Source organism: Eutrema salsugineum, unplaced genomic scaffold (genome assembly GCF_000478725.1).
Source record: "Eutrema salsugineum unplaced genomic scaffold, Eutsalg1_0 scaffold_1, whole genome shotgun sequence".
NCBI classification, from domain to species: domain Eukaryota; kingdom Viridiplantae; phylum Streptophyta; class Magnoliopsida; order Brassicales; family Brassicaceae; genus Eutrema; species Eutrema salsugineum.
This window is the reverse complement of record NW_006256909.1, coordinates 6,945,648-6,965,826: the sequence shown is the minus strand read 5'-3', so window position 1 is coordinate 6,965,826 and position 20,179 is coordinate 6,945,648. Positions and strand designations below refer to the sequence as shown.

The 20,179-nt window shown below is 34.8% G+C and overlaps 6 protein-coding genes across 6 annotated transcripts; 3 read left to right on the top strand and 3 right to left on the bottom strand.

Annotated features, from left to right (window-relative positions):
• The first annotated feature begins 1,260 nt into the window (after positions 1 to 1,260).
• LOC18030829 lies at positions 1,261 to 2,518 on the top strand. Its single transcript, XM_024149904.1, has 2 exons — positions 1,261 to 1,463; positions 2,289 to 2,518. Exons 1-2 carry the CDS (start codon positions 1,329 to 1,331, stop codon positions 2,364 to 2,366), a joined length of 213 nt encoding a protein of 70 aa, XP_024005672.1. The 5' UTR covers positions 1,261 to 1,328; the 3' UTR covers positions 2,367 to 2,518.
• A 313-nt stretch (positions 2,519 to 2,831) lies between these two features.
• On the bottom strand, positions 2,832 to 3,412 carry LOC18030828. Its single transcript, XM_024148737.1, has 2 exons — positions 3,013 to 3,412; positions 2,832 to 2,920 (listed from the first exon to the last, which is right to left on the bottom strand). The coding sequence occupies exons 1-2, from the start codon at positions 3,410 to 3,412 to the stop codon at positions 2,832 to 2,834; spliced, it is 489 nt and encodes a 162-aa protein (XP_024004505.1).
• A 949-nt stretch (positions 3,413 to 4,361) lies between these two features.
• Positions 4,362 to 6,580, top strand: LOC18030827 (protein trichome birefringence-like 24). The gene is made up of 3 exons (XM_006413455.2): positions 4,362 to 4,639; positions 5,121 to 5,413; positions 5,508 to 6,580. The coding sequence occupies exons 1-3, from the start codon at positions 4,420 to 4,422 to the stop codon at positions 6,291 to 6,293; spliced, it is 1,299 nt and encodes a 432-aa protein (XP_006413518.1). The 5' UTR covers positions 4,362 to 4,419; the 3' UTR covers positions 6,294 to 6,580.
• A 1,968-nt stretch (positions 6,581 to 8,548) lies between these two features.
• LOC18030826 (putative F-box/kelch-repeat protein At2g21680) lies at positions 8,549 to 9,757 on the bottom strand. The gene has a single exon (XM_006413454.1). The coding sequence runs from the start codon at positions 9,755 to 9,757 to the stop codon at positions 8,549 to 8,551; it is 1,209 nt and encodes a 402-aa protein (XP_006413517.1).
• A 5,501-nt stretch (positions 9,758 to 15,258) lies between these two features.
• On the top strand, positions 15,259 to 17,758 carry LOC18030825 (high mobility group B protein 6). The gene is made up of 8 exons (XM_006413453.2): positions 15,259 to 15,718; positions 16,096 to 16,502; positions 16,597 to 16,702; positions 16,794 to 16,859; positions 16,939 to 17,109; positions 17,205 to 17,290; positions 17,380 to 17,464; positions 17,550 to 17,758. The coding sequence occupies exons 1-8, from the start codon at positions 15,389 to 15,391 to the stop codon at positions 17,664 to 17,666; spliced, it is 1,368 nt and encodes a 455-aa protein (XP_006413516.1). The 5' UTR covers positions 15,259 to 15,388; the 3' UTR covers positions 17,667 to 17,758.
• On the bottom strand, positions 17,575 to 19,222 carry LOC18030824 (probable WRKY transcription factor 53). Its single transcript, XM_006413452.2, has 3 exons — positions 18,583 to 19,222; positions 18,369 to 18,497; positions 17,575 to 18,282 (listed from the first exon to the last, which is right to left on the bottom strand). The coding sequence occupies exons 1-3, from the start codon at positions 18,981 to 18,983 to the stop codon at positions 17,841 to 17,843; spliced, it is 972 nt and encodes a 323-aa protein (XP_006413515.1). The 5' UTR covers positions 18,984 to 19,222; the 3' UTR covers positions 17,575 to 17,840.
• Between the last annotated feature and the right edge of the window lie 957 nt (positions 19,223 to 20,179).

Below are 20,179 nucleotides of genomic sequence, written 5' to 3'. Positions count from 1 at the left end.
GAGACACATTAATAAATAACATTAAAGAGAAAGACCAACAAATCAATTAAATGATGTGTCTTTTATTTCATATTTCACGTACCATACTCGTGCTATTCCCATGCACTTAACATGTTTGCTCTGCTTCTCCCTTATGATTTACTGAACTAACCTTCCAACTACTTTTTCGGTTATGTGATCTCACTTTTCTCTTCTTAATTCCCTAACCATAATGCAACAATCTAATTTGAGTTTGAATGTTTGTACTATAGGTATCATACCGTTACTAGTTTCCTCATTTTATTGATGGCTCACAAATATCCCCGAGTGTTATATGAATTGCGCGGTGATCATCTAGCTATTACCCGTGTTTCGATAAAACTTAATGTTATTACGAAAAGTTTGTATAAATAACTTTTAAATTATTATGATACTACAACACTTGGTGATCAGAATCCTGTTGGGGCCCTTGGATAAGCTTTTGTGGAATGGTGGAAAATGAAACCAATTATTGTCTTGCTAGATCTTAAGAGTAGTTTCCAAAACCAACGGCAAATATTATTTAATTTGGTTCTTTTGAACCCAATTTAAACCAGGATTCTGTTCAAGAATCTAATGAATGAGGTTTCAGCTGCACACGATGACATGATATAATACTTTTTGAAACCAAAACTATTTTACAAAATAATGTCTCTTAAAATGATAATGGATCATGTTGTCTCAAGAATTAGTTTGTTGAGCTTTAGGCCAGACTCGGATATGTAAACCTAATTCAGATGTAAAAAGATTTATACACCTGATTCAAATGGGAATAAGGAAAAAGATTCATCAAGTTCCAGTGAGAGAATCAAAAGAGGAGAATCGATTCGTTGTGCATGGGTAGTTGAAATTTTAGCCCATATATTGGACAAATACGATCAAGTACCCGCTAAAAATCAACCGACCCGTGAGTTACTAGGCTCGACCTAAGCATAAAACTGTAACTGTAAGCCTAAGAAATCAAAAGCCCAATTATTTATTTAGTCTACTACTTGAGCAGAAAAAAAGAAGCAAATTTTGACGTTGGACTTATAATGAAAGCTCAAACTGTTGTCACTTGTCAGTGAAAGGATAGATATGAGCTTCGGCTTCTCCTTGAGCCGAAAAATCAAGTACTTATTTCACGGATAACGGGTATTTGTTGAGTAGCTTAGCTGGGCTTTTGGTGGCCCATTAATGATTTTGTTCCTTTTGACTTTTTGTGTCACCGCCCCGTGGTCGTCGTTGAGCCGTCTCGCCGGAAACATTTCTTTCTCTCTCTCTCTCTCTCTCTCTCGGCAAAAACCCTCTCTTTAGGATTTATCCTTTCCATGGAGAAACAGATTCCACAACCAGTTTGCGGCCAAGAGGCTCTCCTTCTTCTCAATTGCGTGACGGAATCTCCATTCGATCAAGAGAAATGCCTCCGTCTCTTGCAATCTCTCAGAGAATGCGTTCTCTCAAAGGTTTTTTTTTTCTTTGCTCTCATGAGTGATCCCGCGATTCAGTTTTACAATTTAGTCTCTTTTTTTTTTAGTGGTTGGCAATCTTTAGATAATCATCTCAATCGAATCTTAGTTTCTTTTGGAACGCTTTACTTTGGATTGATACTTTAAAGTTCCAATCGTCGTCGATCGATCAAGTATCTCGAATCCTTATGGTCACTTATGCTTTAGGACGGATTTGACGTTGTTCTTGGTGATTATTGATCTCTCTTATATAAATTTTCTTGAGAGATTAGCACATTCTTTTTTCCCATAAAACATATGTAAACGCAAAGTTACTGGTGGAGAATTTGGAGCTCTGAAACTGGAGACATACGTGTTGTAAATGCAAATATCTGAATTTCATCTTGGAATTCTTGGTTATTATAGCTTTTTTTACAGTTAGGGAAGATATATTAGTTTAATTTGTGTTTGTTTTTCAGCTATATGATTCAGTAATTACAGTTTCTGAGTGATTGCCATGGACTCTCATCATAGACACGATGTTTGAGCTTATAATACCCTTACTCTCGAGAAATGCAATGATGATCCTTGAGAAATTAAAGATTTTCTTGAGGAAGCGATTAGAGAATGATGAGGCTGAATATCATCTAACAATGTATTTTAGTAGGGGACAGTGTTTGTTTTCACTCTTGTTCTTAGTCTTGATCAAAGCTTTTGTCCTTATTGTTTCCTGATGGGTTTAAAATTTCAAGTTCGATTTCAAACATGGGTCCTTAAGTGCAAAAAACCAACGAATTTTTTTCTGCTTAAAATTAACGTTTTGTCCTTATATGAATGTCACAGAAAGTAAAGAAGTTCGTGATACCGAGTCAAGACCATGACTCTGAGGGAGCTGCTTTAGCTACGACGAGACCTTCATAAAGTTCTTTGCTCCAATTGTTTTGTATCTTTTGAGTTGTAATCACAAAATTGATTTAATGTAACGCCTCTGCCTCGGAATATTGCAGGCGCTATAGAGGAATGATAAGAAAAAAGTTATAAATTTGAAAACATATCATCTTATTCTGTCTATCTTTGATTCTCTGTCGCTAACACACTTAGCATAAAGAAGCTACTGATCTCTTCTTTTAACTGTTTAAAAAACACTCTGAAAGTAGATTTATGATGGAAACCTGCCTCTCTTACAAACATTGTTCCAGACTAAATTCACTTACCATACAAACTTCCATGTTAACTTCCCAACTCCGAGCCAAAAAACGAAATCAATACACCGGAGATTCAAAGACATACAGCAAGAACTAACTAACTCCAAAGATTACTAACTTCCAGTTTCACCACATTTGACTCTCTGCTTCACCATCTACTACACTTGATTTCAGGTCTTGATCACAGAGTAAAGTAATACTCTTTGTTAGAGTGTCCTCTATTGCTTCCACTTTGGTTTTCTTCATCGTCATCACTGATCTCTATCACACCTGCATAGAGATTTTAACCATAGAATATGTTTAGTTAGTCTAAACTCTAAAGCTAAACACCACCACATAACACAGATAACACACACACTTACCCCCAATTGATACAGTCTTGCGGTTCACATTGAGATTCTCTGCAGGTGCTGCATTACCTGAATCCACACCGTTCATCTCGGTTTCATCAAAGGACTTCATGTCTTCGATATCCTTTTCGACCTTCTCAAGCTTCTTCTGAAGTTGGCCAAATATCTTCACCCACTTTTCAACCTCTTCCTTAGCCACCACTGACTCTCTCTGCTTCTTCTCCAGATCCTCTAGAGTGAATCCATGCTTTTTCTCTATAAGCTCGAGGGTTTTGATTAAGGTTTCGTGCTCTCTCGTCATAGTCTCATACTTCTCTTTCAAAAGCTCGTGTTCAGCAAGTAGAACACTTTCCAACGGTTTGTTCTTCTTCTTCTCCGAATTGTTCGAACGAGCTGTTGTAACACCAGACATTTCTTTCTTTAAATCACTTAACTCTTAGCCTGAAATAGCATAAAAACACAAATCACAAAAGATTTTCTTGGGAATTTTACTTGCTAAACCTTTTTTAAAGATTAGAAACCCTAAAACCCAAATATTTGGCTCAGCACCAAAAACAACTAACAATGAAAGAAAACTAAAATGTTGGACATAATTCACAAGTTTCTCTCTTTTCCCGAACGGATTCCTACCAGTTTGACGACATGCCAATTGAAAACAAAAGGAAACATAGAAAAAGAGATTTTCCCGAGAAAAATCTTAGTCTGAATGAAATTTTGTCGATCTCTTACCAAAGATTGCTGGGTCGATGGAGATTACGCGGCGGAGATGATATCGAATCGAACCTAGAGAGAAGAAATCAAAAGAAAGAGCCTTTACGAAAATAGAGAGCGGGAAATGCGAAACGATGCAGAAGATGATAACTTTTTAAGTTAATTACTCGTTTTCAAAAATTAACACTTGTTTTAGTCAACCAGTCAATCATCAGTCCTTCACTCATATATCAACATTCTGACTCTCTGCCACAAACCATGCGGCCCAAGCCCATTAGATACACTATTTATGAATAATGAGCTAAACTCTTCTTGTCTTTCCTTGTTTTCTACTCTTTCCATGTTAATTTGTCTCCTTCAACTTTACATAATTAAGGGGACAAAGTTTATTGATTTTCTGTGTTAGTGCTGGTTACTAATTATGTGTTATCTTCGGAATTTCACGTCAAAAATTGAGAAAAAAATATAAGTAAAAAACATAGACCAGTCCAGTCTTGTTACGAAACATTCTGTCATAACTCCAGTCTTGTGTGTTGGACCGTGATATAATCAGATAATACTAAATTAATACGTTTTTATTTCATTCTTTTAACTATATGGTTCTTTTGTAGCAATGATTTATAACAAAGAATAAAGAAAAGGCCAGAGCTTTGGTCGGTCGAATAATATACTTACCAATAAACAACTAACTCTGCATATCATCTTCAGATGAAGAAGCTCAAGCTGATCTCAGTCTCTATGATTCATAAGAATGTGTTTCTCATCAAGCTCGTCTCTCTTATTCTGATAACGGGTCTCGCTCTCCACATCTTCAGTTTCCACTCCAGCGACTTTTCTCCAATCTTTGCGTCGGTCACCGGAAAATTCGAAGCACGGTTTCTGCCGCCGAAGATTATCGTGCCGGAAAACGAAGATCTCATTCCTCAGGGTAATATCAGCTAGTAGAAAGACTTCTATGTGAATCATCCATTGTGTTATTGTGTCTAAACCTTGTTTATAAGCAACAATTATGAGATCTATAGGGGTTTTTGGAAGATGTTTCTCGATCTTGAAGATCTGAAGCTTCTTTTAATGGTTTTTGGGATTGTAGTTTATAAAAAAGATAATTCATGGATCATGCTTGCCTCATTTGATATTTACTATAATGATGATTTGTATCATTTGGCTCTATCTTAATTGCACAATGTTCACATTTTCATCTTGTTTGGGGCATGTTTTTGATAGTTTATCCAAATGTCTGATTCAGAATTCTCTGATTGAGTGATGATTTTTTTTTCAGTTAGCTGCAATGTTCAAAGACTGGTTTCTGACAAAAATTGATCTTGATCTACCGTTGCTACATTTTGATTCATAGTTGATCTCACACCGAGGCTAAAAAAACAGACTTTGGTTTCTGTTTCTTGAATCAGATATCGAAATAGAGAAATGCAATCTCTTCGTCGGCAAATGGATTCCAGATTCAGTAGGACCAATCTACACAAACAACTCATGCGGCATGCTCATTGATGGTCACCAAAACTGCATCACCAATGGTAGGCCTGACTTAGACTTTCTCTACTGGAAATGGAAGCCTCATGACTGTTTGCTACCACGTTTTGATCCCCAAACATTTCTTCAACTTATGAGGAACAAATCTTGGGCATTCATTGGTGACTCCATTTCCCGTAACCACGTTGAATCTCTGCTTTGTATGCTCTATATGGTAAACAAACAAAGTTTCTTAACAACTCTTTGTTTCAATTCAAAACTTGAGTTCTTTAAACCGGTTTTTCATTTGTTTTTCGGTCTCTCTCCAGGTTGAAGAACCGGTTGAGGTGTACCACGACAAGGAGTACAGATCAAAAAGATGGCATTTTCCTTTACATAACTTAACTATATCCAACATTTGGTCGCCATTTCTAGTTCAAGCCGCTATTTTCGAAGATGCAAATGGCGTTTCAACCGCTTCGGTCCAGCTACATCTTGACAAACTCGACGAGACATGGACCAATCTAATGCCAAGCCTCGACTACGCGATTATCTCAACGGGTAAATGGTATCTCAAAGCTGCGGTTTACCACGAAAACGCTAAACCGGTCGGTTGCCATATCTGTCCGGAGAAATCTCGCATGGAAGAGTTAGGATTCGACTACGCTTACAACGCGTCGCTGAGGAATGTCATGGACTTCATAGCAGAGGAAACAAACCGTAAAGGCACGGTTTTTTTCCGGACTTCGACTCCGGATCATTTCCAGAACGGAGAATGGCATAACGGCGGGACGTGTAAGCAAACAGAGCCGGTGAGTGATGATGAGGAGGTTGAGATGAAGAATGTGCATAAGATACTAAGAGATGTTGAGATTGGTCAGTTCGAGAGAGCGGTTAGAGAGAAGGCGGGTCAAGACGGTGGAAGGCTAAAGCTTTTGGATTTCACCGGGATGTTGCTGACCCGACCCGACGGGCATCCGGGTGCGTATCGACAGTTCAGGCCGTTTGATAAAGACAGAAATGCAAAGGTACAGAATGATTGTCTGCATTGGTGCTTGCCTGGTCCGTTTGATTACTTGAATGATGTTATTTTGGAGACCATAGTAAATGGCTGAACCCGGACGAACAAATTGTGATTGGTTCATTGCCAATTCATGAACCCGGAAGAATAGAAAACCGGTTCTCTGTGATAATTAGACTAATACGGACAAAATTTGGTTCTTGGGTGCTAGCCGGTGGAGAAAGCGAGACCGGTTTGGTAGGAGTTAAATTTTATTTTGCAAATACACTGTAAAAACATTATTTATGTTTGTTCTGTTTGTAAAAAACAAGAATACACGAGGTTGTGTGTAAAGATTATATTCGTGAACCGGGGTTTCCTCAAAATTAAGAGATCATTTGATAAGAGAGCGGTTTGAACCGGTTTGATTTGTGTTCATATTATGGAATCTTGATGATAAAAGAGAAAAACGTTCGAAGGTAAGTCTAGTCAGAGGTAAATATTTCTTAAAAGAAGTGTACAACTCAAGCAAATTGTCATACATTTCCCCCTGTGTATTCTATGTTTATAGTTGAAAATTACATTTACTAACACATGATATAAACCCAAACAAAAAATACAAAACTATATATTTATATATATTGTTATTAAATAAAGCTGGATCTTTTAATAAGTATTGACACCTAAGTAAAATTGTAATTCACCAAATTGTGATATGTGTTCTTGCTAATTTAAATTGCGACACGTATTAATATAATGATATAATTTTTTATGATTGTTTTATATTAATACGTGTTGTGATTGTGTGTTCAAATTTCAACAAATTTACTTTTGATTTTTTTTTTTAATTATCAAAACTACATCATTTTGAGCAATGAAATTAAATAAAAACGAAAATAAAAAGACTTGCTTCTAAGTAAAATTTGTTCGTTTCAAGTTCTCGACAATTATGAAAAACTATCTCTTCTACTGGTGGACTTAAAAGATATTTTTTGTGGTGTCATAAATATTTATTAATGATGAAATTGAAACTGATTTTAAAATTTTAAAAACTAACAAGAAAATCATGCACAAATTTTGTAAACATAAAATTTTGATTTTTTTGTCACCACGATTGTTTTTCTTTCCAATTACTTGTTTTCTTTCTATTATTTTGAGAAAGTAAATACATTTTTCGAAAATAAAATTTACAAAAAATTGCAAACGACAACTCAGTTCAGTTTCATCTGTTGACAATGGGGTGAACACTTACCAGTAAAGAGTTGGAGTCTTGAGGCTTCTACTTGAGAGAGAGTTGTATGAGAGAAATTGCAAACGACAACTCAGTTCAGTTTCATCTGTTGACAATGGGGTGAACAACTCAGTCCTTATTATGTTAACCATATAATAAGTGTTATTAATTAGCGTATAACTCTTGATTGGACTTGTATTTCTACCTATACATAGTGTACATATATAATGAAATGAAATATGAATTTGAATGTTATAACAAAATCCAATTCTTTGATATATATGTTTCAGGAATTTGATAGAAAATACGGATTGGGGTGGCAGTGTATTGCGGGGACACATTTCGGATCATTCGTGACTCATTGCAGTGGCTGCTTCATCCATTTCTCTGTTGGCAGCCTCACCATTTTGCTTTTTAAGGGATCAGCTGGTGAACCGGAGTCCGAACCGATCACTGTCTAGCCCATTTAGACAATGTTGTGAAAAAATAATCATCTTGTCCTTTACTGGATTTATGTAATGTATCCTAGTTTTCTTCACAGCGACTTCACTAATTTTTACACTTCTTCTGTTTGCTTTTGGAATCGGAAAGAAAAAAAAAAGGAAAAAATGTTACAACAACAACAAGCTAAGTATCGTATGAATTATACATAAGCTAAAAGAATAGCATATCCTACTGCTTAAGAAATCTACCGAAAGCTCATACCATACGAGTATTGTTCCCTTAAAAAAAAAATAGTAAAATGCAATTCTATAAACCAAGGTTTCATATGAGTATATAACCCGTAACATTGGGCTTTATTATATCTGATTGTGATCAGAGGCATTACATATCAAAAAGCAAATAGAAATAACATAGCAAACCAAAGAAAGATGCAGTTCAACAAGTTTCTTAAGATTTTATTTTATTGTTTAAAATTATTATTATTTTAAAATAAAGGCGGCTAAAAGAGTAGCATACTCAACACAGCTTTAGGTTTTACGGTGTCAGATAACACCTTCTTAGCCACTTTGCTTCATAAAGATCCTGAAAGTTAATGATAAGACAAGTATGTTTTGGAAGCTAACTACAATTCATCATCAAAAGTCCATACCCATGACCATAAGCATATATAATATACCTGTAAGAATGCACGATCATCATACATTAGCAGTTCCACAAACATCAATTGAAGCCAATGACTCTGGGACTGTACGCACAACCGCTACTGATTCGACCTTCCCCGAAACCTCACCTCCATGACTTCTTTCCAAAGTGATCTCTACGCACCAAATCTCTCTTTTCCCTTTATTCCAATTATACCAATACTCATCGGTTCCCAGAATCACCAACTTCCCACCAAAATTCGCCATTTTAGAGGAGCGGAGATGGATATTAGCCGGAAAACCTTGTAAACCAGTCAAGGGTCTCCAAGTCTTCTGCTTTGGATCATAAACGATTATTGGAGATGCATCAATCCCCCCTTGAGGAAGATTAATGGAATACAACAAACCATCAATCACACAAGACGACTCTTGCCACAAAAAACTCATAAATTCTCCTGGCATCACATACTCCAATGAACCTCCTTGTCCTCCAGGAGTGTAAATATAACACATTCTGTCACCTAATATGTATATTTTATTCTCCATAACCGCGTATGTCACAAACTTGCAACTCACGTTAAGTGGTATGCCATTTGTCCACCTGCTTCCAATCCAAAACTTACCCTTTAGATCGTATATTTCCACCCAATCCATAGCTCGCATCTCACATCCTCCAACCACATATATCTTCCTGTCGAAAACTCCGGCCGCTGCACGGTAACGAGCCACTCGCATACCGAAGAGAATACGACACGTGTGGAATCTGCAGTCGATGACATACACAACATTTGTGCGTGTCAGGCCAACGCATCCACCGATCACATACATCTCGTGCCCGACTGTGACCACAGCAGATCCCCAAGGCATGGGAGGGAGTGAGGGGATTTCATGCAACCGCAGAGAAACCGTGTCCGTCAAGTTTCTGTAGGGTTTCTTAATTAGGATACACCACTTAGGGCCTCTGAACCAAGGAGTGGGTCCCACGCAAGCGTAAAGGACGGGTTCGGTAGCGCCAAGGCGCAAGCGCAAGTCGTAGAATCTCGGAGTATTGATGAGGCCACCAAAGGCCTTGGAGACGAGAGATAGAACAGGGTGACCACGTCTCCTAACCCATGCGAAGATTATTTCGGTGACTTCGTCTGGAATGTGGAAAGAAGTCTTTTTCTCGACTTTTTTCCGTTTATTCTGGAGTTGTTGCGAGTTCTTGTTTGGACCTCGATCGCCGCCATTAACGTCGTCGGAAGTTTCAGTGATTACAACCATCGTCGTTTGAAGTTAGTCAGCAGCAAATCAACGGGAATCGAGCCTAATTCAAGAATTTAAAAATAAGTAATTTTGTTAGTGTATTTTATAAGTGAAATGAAAACATTAAAATTTCATTTCACTTAGTAAATTATTCCCTCATTTCAAGATTTTATAAAATTCTTAAATCTCGTTCTAATTATACATTATCAATTTTTTTTTTCACATATTTGTTTTTCAGAAAATTTCTTAAAACCTTTAAAAATGGTTCCTAAGCTTTTCGAAACCATTCTTGTAAAACATTAATTTTCCATAATATTTTTATAATGTTTTTCAACAGTTGTGGTATTAAAAAAAATCGTGTTGAGAAAAAATAATTTATATTGGGGACAAAAGAAAAAAAACAATTTTTAAAATAAAATTTCAGTTAAAAATAACTATCCAAATCGATTTGCTAATACCACTACATATTCAAATATTATATGGATTCACGTAAATCCAATCTAAAGCCGCCTAAAATAGCTAAAATTTAAAATAATAATATAAATTACAATGAAAATCATATACATAATGAAAAAATAAACTACAAATATCATGTAAAACCTTTCAAAACTAATTTTATAATATTCATTCTAATCATATTAAAAATATATAAAATTATATATAAAGCAGATATAGATATGCTGATTTTTGAATCAAAATACATAGATCCAGATTTATGAACCTTTGAATATCTTATTTTTAGCCTTGATCTGATCGGATCTCAGATCAGATCTCATATATTTTGCGAGTTCTAACTAACGATTAAACAATCAATTGATTTTTAACTAATTTATAAAATAAAAAGTATAATTTTTCTCTTTACTATTAGAACAATATTTTCTTCAACTATATAATCAACCTAAAAAATATTTTTAAAAAATTAGTTGATTACCTCGAAGTTATTATCGCCCGCGTCAGCACAAACAACACTGATCAAAAAGGGTTAATATACTCTTTATGTTGTTCAGTTGTAATCGGAATCAGATTTCTGAAAATTCATCGTTCTGAAAATTACAAGTTTGAGTTCTAAAAATGAAGAGTGAAAGGTTTTATCGACGTAAGTTTTCTTTTACGATTTCTTTTAGTCAACACAAATATTTATATCTTTTGGTAATTATTTATTTTTCTTAAATTTAGTTCCATGTTTATTAGATTTTAATTTTCAAACATTTGTTTCCATATTACTTAAAAAAAAGGAAAATTATTAATGTTTTTTTTTTTAAAACATCTTACTTAAGGTTACAGCAAGTCAACAATAATTACAAACTCATAATCGAAAAACTAAATTGAATCATGAAAAACCAAACTCCATTGCAAATTATACTAATTGGGAGATAACTGGCGAAGACGTAGAAGATATCTTGAATGAGAGATGATTTTGGATGAATGAGCCCAGCCCAAATTTAAGAGGCCCAGAGCATCAATAAGAGCAGGACCCAGAAATCCCTAAGGGGAAGAAGATCAATCGATATCTCCAACGACAGAACACCAAGAACAACAGAACAAGACTACTGCAGTGAGAACCAATATTGCATGCAATCATTCGCCAAAACAGGGTTCACAGACCTGTGGGAGTTTGGATGGAGCCTACAATTAGGCTATCTCCACATTTCATAAATCGCTGCCTGCCATGCAAACTTTGAGAGGCAAGTGTAATGAAAATGCTGTTAACCACATTAGTTCAATAATAACTGATATTGGAGATTACAAACTTCCACAATGACATGAAATATTATTCTAATAATTATAAATATAAACTTCCACTCATTTGATTTGAGTGGTTTTCCATCTTTTTGGTCACATTTGTACTCGTTATTTTGTAGTGGTTTTGATTTCTTTTGTCAACTGGTTTAGTATTGTACTCCACTTGACCAAATCGTATGTTACAAAGAGATTTATCTCAGGCCAAGCTCAGAACGTGCATGAAGCATTTCAACCTTAATCTTGAAATGAAACATACCGTTTAACTGTTTATGGAAATCTGTTTGTTTGAAAGTAATGATCATATCTAAGATCAAATGCATCATTACAGACAGATACATTGTTAATCTGCAAGTAGCTAGGTTTTAGGATGGAAGCTGTTTCACTTACAAATCTGCGTTAGGCTAAGTTTGCTTACCATACACTTCCATGTCTTGCCGTACAAGAACATGGTGTCGGAGATTTATAGTCAGATATATATATATATATATATATATATAGCGAGAACTACCACTAACGTATAAAATTTAGAACTTCCAGTTTAATTACTAGGATTGTTGGTTCAGACATGAGGGTGACATATTCCTTGTAGGACTCAAGATTATTAGACCAATTGCTACTGTCTGGAGTCAGCGAGAGAAAGTCAAAGAAACAATGCATGTGTTTGACCTCTGAAACTCCCAACACTGCATCGAAAACCTAGATATTGTCTGTGTTCAATGCATTCGACTGGAAAATTTAAGAGTCTTGCTAAACATAGATATCCAAAATGCTTTTATATTTTAATCGTTGCATTCTCATAATTACAACCACTCTTGTTCATCACTAAATCGTGTGTTCGAAAAGAAATCTAAATCTTAAATATATCTTCATGATCAGGAGAAGCTTATAAGTCAGGAAAACAAAACCAATCTACATAAAAAAGGATGAGTAGTTGGAGAGTGGGACGAAGTGTTGGATAAGTAAAGAAGACAGTTTTTTACCAAAAAAAAAAAAGTAAAGAAGACAGTGCGAAGAGATTGAAGCAGAAGGTAACTAACTAACTATAGAGAGAAAAGGAATTTAAAACTATGTGAAGATTTTTCTTTTGTGATAGTTTTGAAAAAACGTTTCAATATTAGATTTATATTTTGATGTAAATATATATAATTTTTCCACAGTTTTGAGTGGATAAAATATCTCAAGTTTTGCGTTTAAAAACAAATTTGGTTTGAACTCTTAATTTGATTTTACCGAAGAGTTTAAAACAGTTTGGTATTGGTCCGCAGCATGTACCACCAGTCTACCTCCTTAGCATGATTTTGGTCCACCACAACATTTTATTTAAGAGTTGATGGATCTAGTTGAATAAAAAAAAAATCTTTTGTTTCAGTTTTAACTTGAGTTCTTTAAATTGGTTTTTCATTTACTTTCGGTTTATCCAGGTTGAAGTCTTGAAAAACCGGTTGAGGTGTACCATCACAAGGAGCATCTCCAATATATTCCTCCATTTTTGTCTCAAAAATGGGAGAATTCCAAAATGGAGTTGGATTTCTCTCCAATGATTCCTCTATTTTCAACTACAAAAAAAATATTCTAAATATATTCTTCCTTTTTACTTCATTGTTAATTACTAATAATGTATTATATTTATAAAAACTACAAATAAATCTAATTTTTTCTGTATAAACTTTCATAAATTATAATATTATTGTAAATTCAAGCATTATAATATAAAAATAACACTACACACCATTTCAAATAAGAAAACAAAGTACATTTTAATTTAAATATCACCATTTGAATACTTTTTTCACCAATGATCAATTAAAGCATTTCGAAGTGAGAAATGAGCGTTTTTATATTTGATATCTTTGAATCGAGCAAGAAATTTTTTGGAACCGGATACATTTGTTTGGACAATATTTTAATGATCTTGGTGGATCTAGAAGCAGTTTACCGGATTTTATTAATTAGTTGTTGTATTTATTTTATGTTATTTCTAATTTCAGTACTTTATATGTATTTTAATTTTATGTTATTTCTTGTTTCAGTTAATCATATTCTATTTTCTATTCTTAAATTTTAAATTTATTTATTTTTTATTTTAAATTAAATATATATAATATAAAAATTTTAATTATAAATTAAAAATGTAGTTTTAAGAATTAATGAAAATTGAAGCATTATTGTGTAAATAAAAAAGTTCACTTGTAAAATGGAATTGAAAATGGGGTTACTCCATATTTGGAGGAAAAAATGACATTTTCTCATTTTGGAGGTGAAAATAGAATATGATTGAAGAATAATCTTCTCTAAAATGGCATTTTGAGGAAAAAATGGACTAGTGTCCTAAGAGTATCTCCAACTCTACCCCATTTTTTCTTCCAAATGCTATTTTGGAGAAAATTCTTCTCCAACCCTACTTCATTTTTATCTACAAAATAGAGGAATGCTATTTTTTTCTCCAAATATGGAGTAACCCCATTTTGCAGGTGAACTTTTTTATTTACAAGATAGTCTTTTACTTTTCATTAATTCTTAAAACTATATTTTTTATTTATAATTTAATCATTTATATTATATATATTTAATTTAAAAATTAAAGATAAATAGATTTAAAATTTGAGAATAGAAAATAAAAAATATAAGAAGATTAACTGAAAAATAACATAAAATTAAAAATACATAAGAAATACATAAAATTAAAATGTACTTTGTTTTATTATTTTAAATGGTGTGTAGTATTATTTATATATTATAATAGTTGAATTTAAAATAATAATATAATTTATAGAAATTTCATTTGAAAAAAATAAATGAATTCATTTGTAATTTTTATAAATAAAGTGTATTATTAGTAATTAACAATAAAATAAAAATAAGGATTACACTTAGAATATTATTTTTGGAGTTGAAATAGAGGAATACATTGGAAAAAAATCTAACTCCATTTTGCAGTTCCTCTATTTCGGAGAAAAAAATGGAGGAACTCATTGAAGATGCTATAAGAGATCGATGAGCACAGATCAAAATTATGAGATCATTTGATAAGAGAGCGGTTTGAACCGGTTTGATTTGTGTTCATATTATAGAAAGTAGGATTGGGCGCGGAGCGGATATCCTGGATTTTGAGGATATCTGTGATCTGCTCCGCTCCGTCCGGATAATCATGTTTCTGATCCGTATCCGCTCCGTAACTATCCGAATATCCGTTTTCCGGATATCCGCTAAAAATTTGAATATTTGTCGGATATTCGATCCGCCCCATAAAAATATTTAAATAATAATATATTTAAAAAAAAATTTTAAAAAATCAAAATTTAGCTAAAAATGACAATATTTTCTTTAAAAATATATTTTTTTACTTAATATTTATAATTATCAAATTTATAAAAAAAACTCATAAAAATTACATTTATATATAATAATTATACACTTTATATGAATTATTATCTATCTATATATACATATATATTTATATCGGAGCGAAGCAGATATCCGTCTTAATTTATTTTAGTATTTGTGATTTGCTCCGTTTTTTACGGATATTGAATTTTAGTATTTGCTTTGCTCCATAAAATTACGGATATCCGGATTTTTCGGATCGAATCGAGACGGATAACGGATCGAAGCAAATATAACGGATATTTTGCCCAGCCCTAGAAAGTAAGTCTAGTCAGCGGGAAATCTTCCATATAAAAAGAGGGAAATTCGAAATTCAAGAAGAAGGTTCAACCAAATCTGTCACTGCACGCTAAATGAGTATTAAATCCACAAAATTAGAAGTTTCGAATTTCGAAATTATTAGGCCGTTGGGTATTCCTTTTTTAGTTTTTATATAAACCCAGAGATATATGCAGAGGCGGCTCCACATAAATCACAGTCTCGAAAATCTTGAAAATATCTTCGCTAAATCTCGACTTAGAAATGGCGAGTATCGTAGATCCAGCTCCGACGAAGAAGCCAAGGAACAGCAGAAAGGCGTTGAAGCAGAAGAATGAGATCGTCGAGACGCCGTTGTCGCCTGTCTCTGCCAAGGAGAAATCAGCCAAGTCGTTCGAAAAAGATCTGATTGAGATGCAGGCGATGTTGGAGAAAATGAAGATCGAGAAGGATAAGACGGAGGAGTTGCTTAAGGAGAAGGACGAGATCCTCAGGAAGAAGGAGGAGGAGCTAGAGACGAGAGATGCTGAGCAGGGAAAGCTTAAGGTGGAGCTGAAGAAACTTCAGAAGATGAAGGAATTCAAACCTAGCATGGTACGATCTCTAGATCTAGATTTGGTTCTCGATTTGGCTGGTGTTTGTGATGAGATTATGACTTGTAATTAGATTTCGATTCTGCAGAATTTACGAATCTAGATGTAGTTTTGGCTTTAGAAGGTTTTTAGATTGTGTTGGAATACATTTGTTTAAATGCTGATTCCGCAGTTGATCATTTGAGGTTTTGATAGAAGTTTCGTAGGCTTGAGATTAGTATCAAACTTGGTTCTCCTTGTGTAACTACTGTGGACAGCTGATTTGTTAATTTCAGTAGACTGAGAGATGAATTAATTGATTATCTTCTATACATTTGGCACAATTCTGTGTCTACTAGTTTGTTATTGATTCAAGAGTGTTTTGTGTTGCTCCTTCAGGCTTTCGTTTGCGGTCAATCTCTCACACAGGCTGAGCAAGAGAAGCTGAATAAGAAGAAGAAAAAGGATTGTCCTGAGACAAAACGACCGTCGACATCATACATTCTGTGGTGTAAGGAGCAATGGAATGAAGTCAAGAAGCAAAACCCTGAGGCTGGCTTCAAGGAGACTTCGAACATCCTGGGTGCTAAATGGAAATCTCTTAGTGCAGAAGAGAAGAAGCCTTACGAGGAGAAGTACCAGGTTGAGAAGGAAGCTTACCTCCAGGTCATTGCTAAACAGAAGCGCGAGAAGGAGGCCATGAAGCTTCTGGATGATGAGCAGAAGCAGAAAACTGCAATGGATTTACTTGATCAGTATCTCCAGTTCGTGCAGGAAGCTGAACAAGACACCAAGAAGAAGACCAAGTAAAACCAGAATGCTCCTAATGACTAAATCAATTGATTGATCATCAATGGTAATCTGACTACAGTTTTTTTTTTGTTTTTTTATCGTTTGCAGGAAGCAGAAGGATCCTCTGAAGCCAAAACATCCCATTTCTGCCTTCCTGGTTTATGCTAACGAGAGGAGAGCTGCTCTACGCGGAGAGAACAAGAACGTTGTGGAGGTAAATTCTAATCTTAATTACTTAAGTCGCTCTCAAGATCCACTTTTGCTAATTTTTGAAGCTAACGAATGAAGTTGAATGGTGGATATAGGTCGCAAAGATGACCGGAGAAGAGTGGAAGAAGCTGTCAGATGAACAAAAAGCACCCTACGAAGAGGTCTGTTTCCATAATACATATGCTTGTATTCGCATTATTGAACTTGAGAGTGAATCACGTTAGGTACAATATTTAACAGGTGTCAAAGAAGAACAAGGAGATATACCTTCAAGCAATGGAGGAATACAAGAGGACAAAGGAAGAAGAAGCCATGAGCCAGAAGAAAGAAGAAGAGGAACTCATGAAACTCCATAAACAGGAAGCTCTCCAACTGCTCAAGAAGAAGGAGAAAACTGATAATCTGATCAAGGTCACTCACTTAAACTTACACTCTCACTTCTTAACCCACTAAAATGCATTACACAATACAGAGACTAACCGAATCATAATAATGTTCTCTTGCAGAAGAAGAAAGAGACCAAGAAGAAGAAGAACGAAAACGTTGACCCTAACAAACTCAAGAAGCCAGCTTCTTCATTTTTACTCTTCAGGTACGAACCTAAGCTAATGTGACTAAAGAGAATCCTAAGCTTTTTTTCTACCTAAGCTTCTAACTGTTTAAAAAAAATTGTTTACGCAGCAAAGACGTAAGGAAGACTTTGACAGAAGAACGTCCCGGGACAAGCAACTCGACAATTACCGCTTTGATCTCAGTGAAGTGGAAGGTATGTAAAACTACGATTACGTGTAACATTTGCTTAATTACAAATTTCAGGCTGTTAATTTGTCCGAGTAAAAATATCTTTGCAGGAATTGAGTGAAGAAGAGAAGCAAGTTTACAACAAAAAAGCTGCAAAATCTATGGAAGCATACAAGAAGGAACTGGAAGATTACAACAAGAAGTCTGTGGCTACTACCTCTAGCTAGAAAAAATCTCTTAGTTTTGTAATATGTTCAAATCCTGTTGAACATACCTTATGCTTTGTTAGACTCAATTTACTTTCTTAACCAAGAAAAAAAAAAATGGATACAAGTTATCTTAACTCAGTAATTTCTCTAAATGATTACTAGTGTAGTTCTCTCTTTTACATTTTTTTTATTTTAATAATAGGTCGACTCTGTTAAAAACGTGGGGAAAGCTGGATCGATCTCGACCGTTGGATTGAACCAATCAACAACGTCGAACATCGGGGAACTCTCCAAGTGGCAGAAGTCGCCGTTGATAGTCCCGTAATCATAAAACGGTGGCGTATTGGGGAACGAGAAAACGCCGTCACCTTCGTCAAGCCCGTCGGTTCGAACGGTTAAGCTGGTTTTGAGACTCTCGAGAAGCTCGTTGGGCTTTCGGGTAATGGTGGGTTTGGGTCTGGTGTCTCGCTTCTCTGGCGAGGCTGGTGGTGGTGGAGGTGGTGTGATCGCCTGCGAGCAAGTGTGTGTTCCTCTGTACGTCACTTCGAAAACCGATGGATCACCGTCCGATCTCTGGACTTGCTTCGTCGCCCAACAGTTCTGTGTGCTTCGGTGCGTGCATCTGTAATAACTCCTGCACAGAACAAAACCAATCGAATTAACATCATGATTCATGATGATGATGAATTGTTGTGATGGATTTGATGATGATGATGTTACCTGGGGAATTTGGCGCCCAAAATGTCTTTTTGGCCATATTTTCTCCAGCTAAAGACATCATCTTGAGGTCCTTCTAAGCCTCTTTCTGGGCTTATTCTTACTTTTTCTGTCCACTTTGGCAACATCTTCCTGCAAATTTTCCCACCAAAATTCCAAATTAATTTGGTGAATTTGTCAAAACAATAAAAAAATACCAATTTTGTTTTGTTGTTACCTTTTCTTTGAATTGAAGATGTAATCTTGGCGATGATTCTCAGTGGAACCTCCTCCATCAACAAAATCTTCACTTCTCGGACTTCCGTTTATCGACGCCGGAGATTCTGGGATTCCGCCGGAATTTGCCACCGGGACTGAAGTAACCGGCGACGGAATAAGCTGTACGGGCGGCGAGGAGGACCAGTTTAGAATGAGAAGAGATTTCTCGTAGGAAGAAAGTATCTGCTTCACGAGAAACTCGTTTGTCTCAGCCGCCACCGGAGAAGAAAATGATGACGACGGCGATTGCGACGGGGATTCTCGGAGCCGTGTCTGAAGCTTTTTCGCCGCCTCGAATCCAAGAATGAGCTCGCTTAGCAATGTCTTCTCCTCCCAACTTAACATATTTTTACCTTCCATTCTGAATATATGACTCTCAAAAAGATTGTTTTTTAAGAAAAATAATTTCGCAAATTATCATATACTTATTAACAAATCAGCTCACTTTAATAAAATATTTGTCTGAAATTGATACCAAAATATGATGAGAAAAGAAATATAATGTGTGTATATTATAATGAAGAATGTATTTTATAGTAATGAGTTAAATGATCTGAATTTTATGGTGAGAATATGTATAGATTTGAAGAATGGTATGATGAGAATGAGAGTGTTATGGGGCTGATGAGTGTTGGTTTGGAATATAAAGGCATTGCATCTGAGTGTTTGAAAATTTGACCAAGTGACTAACCATAAATAATTCTTAAACTTTTTTAATAATAGATTTGTTTTAGAAAAAGAGACAAAACTTTCAAAGTAAAGAAAAGTCTTTGGGTAACAAAAATGTATAGAGGGCCAGAGTGTATCTAAATAAGTGGGGTGGTGGTAGTGTATGAAGTTACAAGGTCAAACGCTGACCAGTTCAAATTTGTTAATGTAGTTATAAGTTGTACAGAGCCTTTATTTAAATATAGTGGTTAAGTAAATAATTAAACAACAAGGGGTTTAACAATTGTCGCTTTCAATGTACCCTTTCAAAGCTACGACTTTATACATGTGATTAAGATTCTCTATAATGTCCATTTTTTTATTATTCTTTGTTTGTATGAAACAACCGTTCTTCTTTATATGATTTTCAGTTTTTAACTACCGTCTGTGATGTCAATATTGTCAACACTCAACAGTAATTTTTAATTTAATTATGCACCTTCCGTTTTATTATATTACGTAAGGCATAGGTGTTATAACGAATATTAGTATTCAAAGGATAAGTTTTGTATAGCTAAAAACAAGAATTGTGATAAATAAATATTCAATACTACTATAGTACGTTTCAATTAAGTATCGTTTTGTCATAAACTAGTAAGTATGTATTATACAATTAAAAAAAAACATAATAGAGTGACACTTAAAAAAAAAAAAGAAATCAACTATTTCAGTTATGAAATGTTCCACACAAAAAAATCTAGTCCTTTACAAGAGTGTGGTAAGGTATTTGCTGACCAAGTCCACCATCAAAAAGCTATCTCAAATATATAGTCAGACTGATATTCCATTGGAAATTCCGAACATTCATTTTCTTTGATTGATACCTTTTAGCTTTATTTCCTTCAATT

Bases quoted from the DNA above. Each gene is read 5' to 3' on its own strand.
- LOC18030827 (XM_006413455.2), top strand. From the start codon at position 4,420: ATGAAGAAGCTCAAGCTGATCTCAGTCTCTATGATTCATAAGAATGTG. The intron at 4,640-5,120 runs GTAATATCAGCT...TTCTTGAATCAG, and splicing joins CGAAGATCTCATTCCTCAGG to ATATCGAAATAGAGAAATGC. The intron at 5,414-5,507 runs GTAAACAAACAA...GTCTCTCTCCAG, and splicing joins TGCTTTGTATGCTCTATATG to GTTGAAGAACCGGTTGAGGT.
- LOC18030826 (XM_006413454.1), bottom strand. From the start codon at position 9,757: ATGGTTGTAATCACTGAAACTTCCGACGACGTTAATGGCGGCGATCGA.
- LOC18030829 (XM_024149904.1), top strand. From the start codon at position 1,329: ATGGAGAAACAGATTCCACAACCAGTTTGCGGCCAAGAGGCTCTCCTT. The intron at 1,464-2,288 runs GTTTTTTTTTTC...TGAATGTCACAG, and splicing joins GAGAATGCGTTCTCTCAAAG to AAAGTAAAGAAGTTCGTGAT.
- LOC18030824 (XM_006413452.2), bottom strand. From the start codon at position 18,983: ATGGAAGGTAAAAATATGTTAAGTTGGGAGGAGAAGACATTGCTAAGC. The intron at 18,498-18,582 runs GTAACAACAAAA...GAAAATTTGCAG, and splicing joins ATCTTCAATTCAAAGAAAAG to GAAGATGTTGCCAAAGTGGA. The intron at 18,283-18,368 runs GTAACATCATCA...TGTTCTGTGCAG, and splicing joins TTGGGCGCCAAATTCCCCAG to GAGTTATTACAGATGCACGC.
- LOC18030828 (XM_024148737.1), bottom strand. From the start codon at position 3,412: ATGTCTGGTGTTACAACAGCTCGTTCGAACAATTCGGAGAAGAAGAAG. The intron at 2,921-3,012 runs GTAAGTGTGTGT...ATCTCTATGCAG, and splicing joins CAAGACTGTATCAATTGGGG to GTGTGATAGAGATCAGTGAT.
- LOC18030825 (XM_006413453.2), top strand. From the start codon at position 15,389: ATGGCGAGTATCGTAGATCCAGCTCCGACGAAGAAGCCAAGGAACAGC. The intron at 15,719-16,095 runs GTACGATCTCTA...TTGCTCCTTCAG, and splicing joins AGGAATTCAAACCTAGCATG to GCTTTCGTTTGCGGTCAATC. The intron at 16,503-16,596 runs GTAAAACCAGAA...TATCGTTTGCAG, and splicing joins GACACCAAGAAGAAGACCAA to GAAGCAGAAGGATCCTCTGA.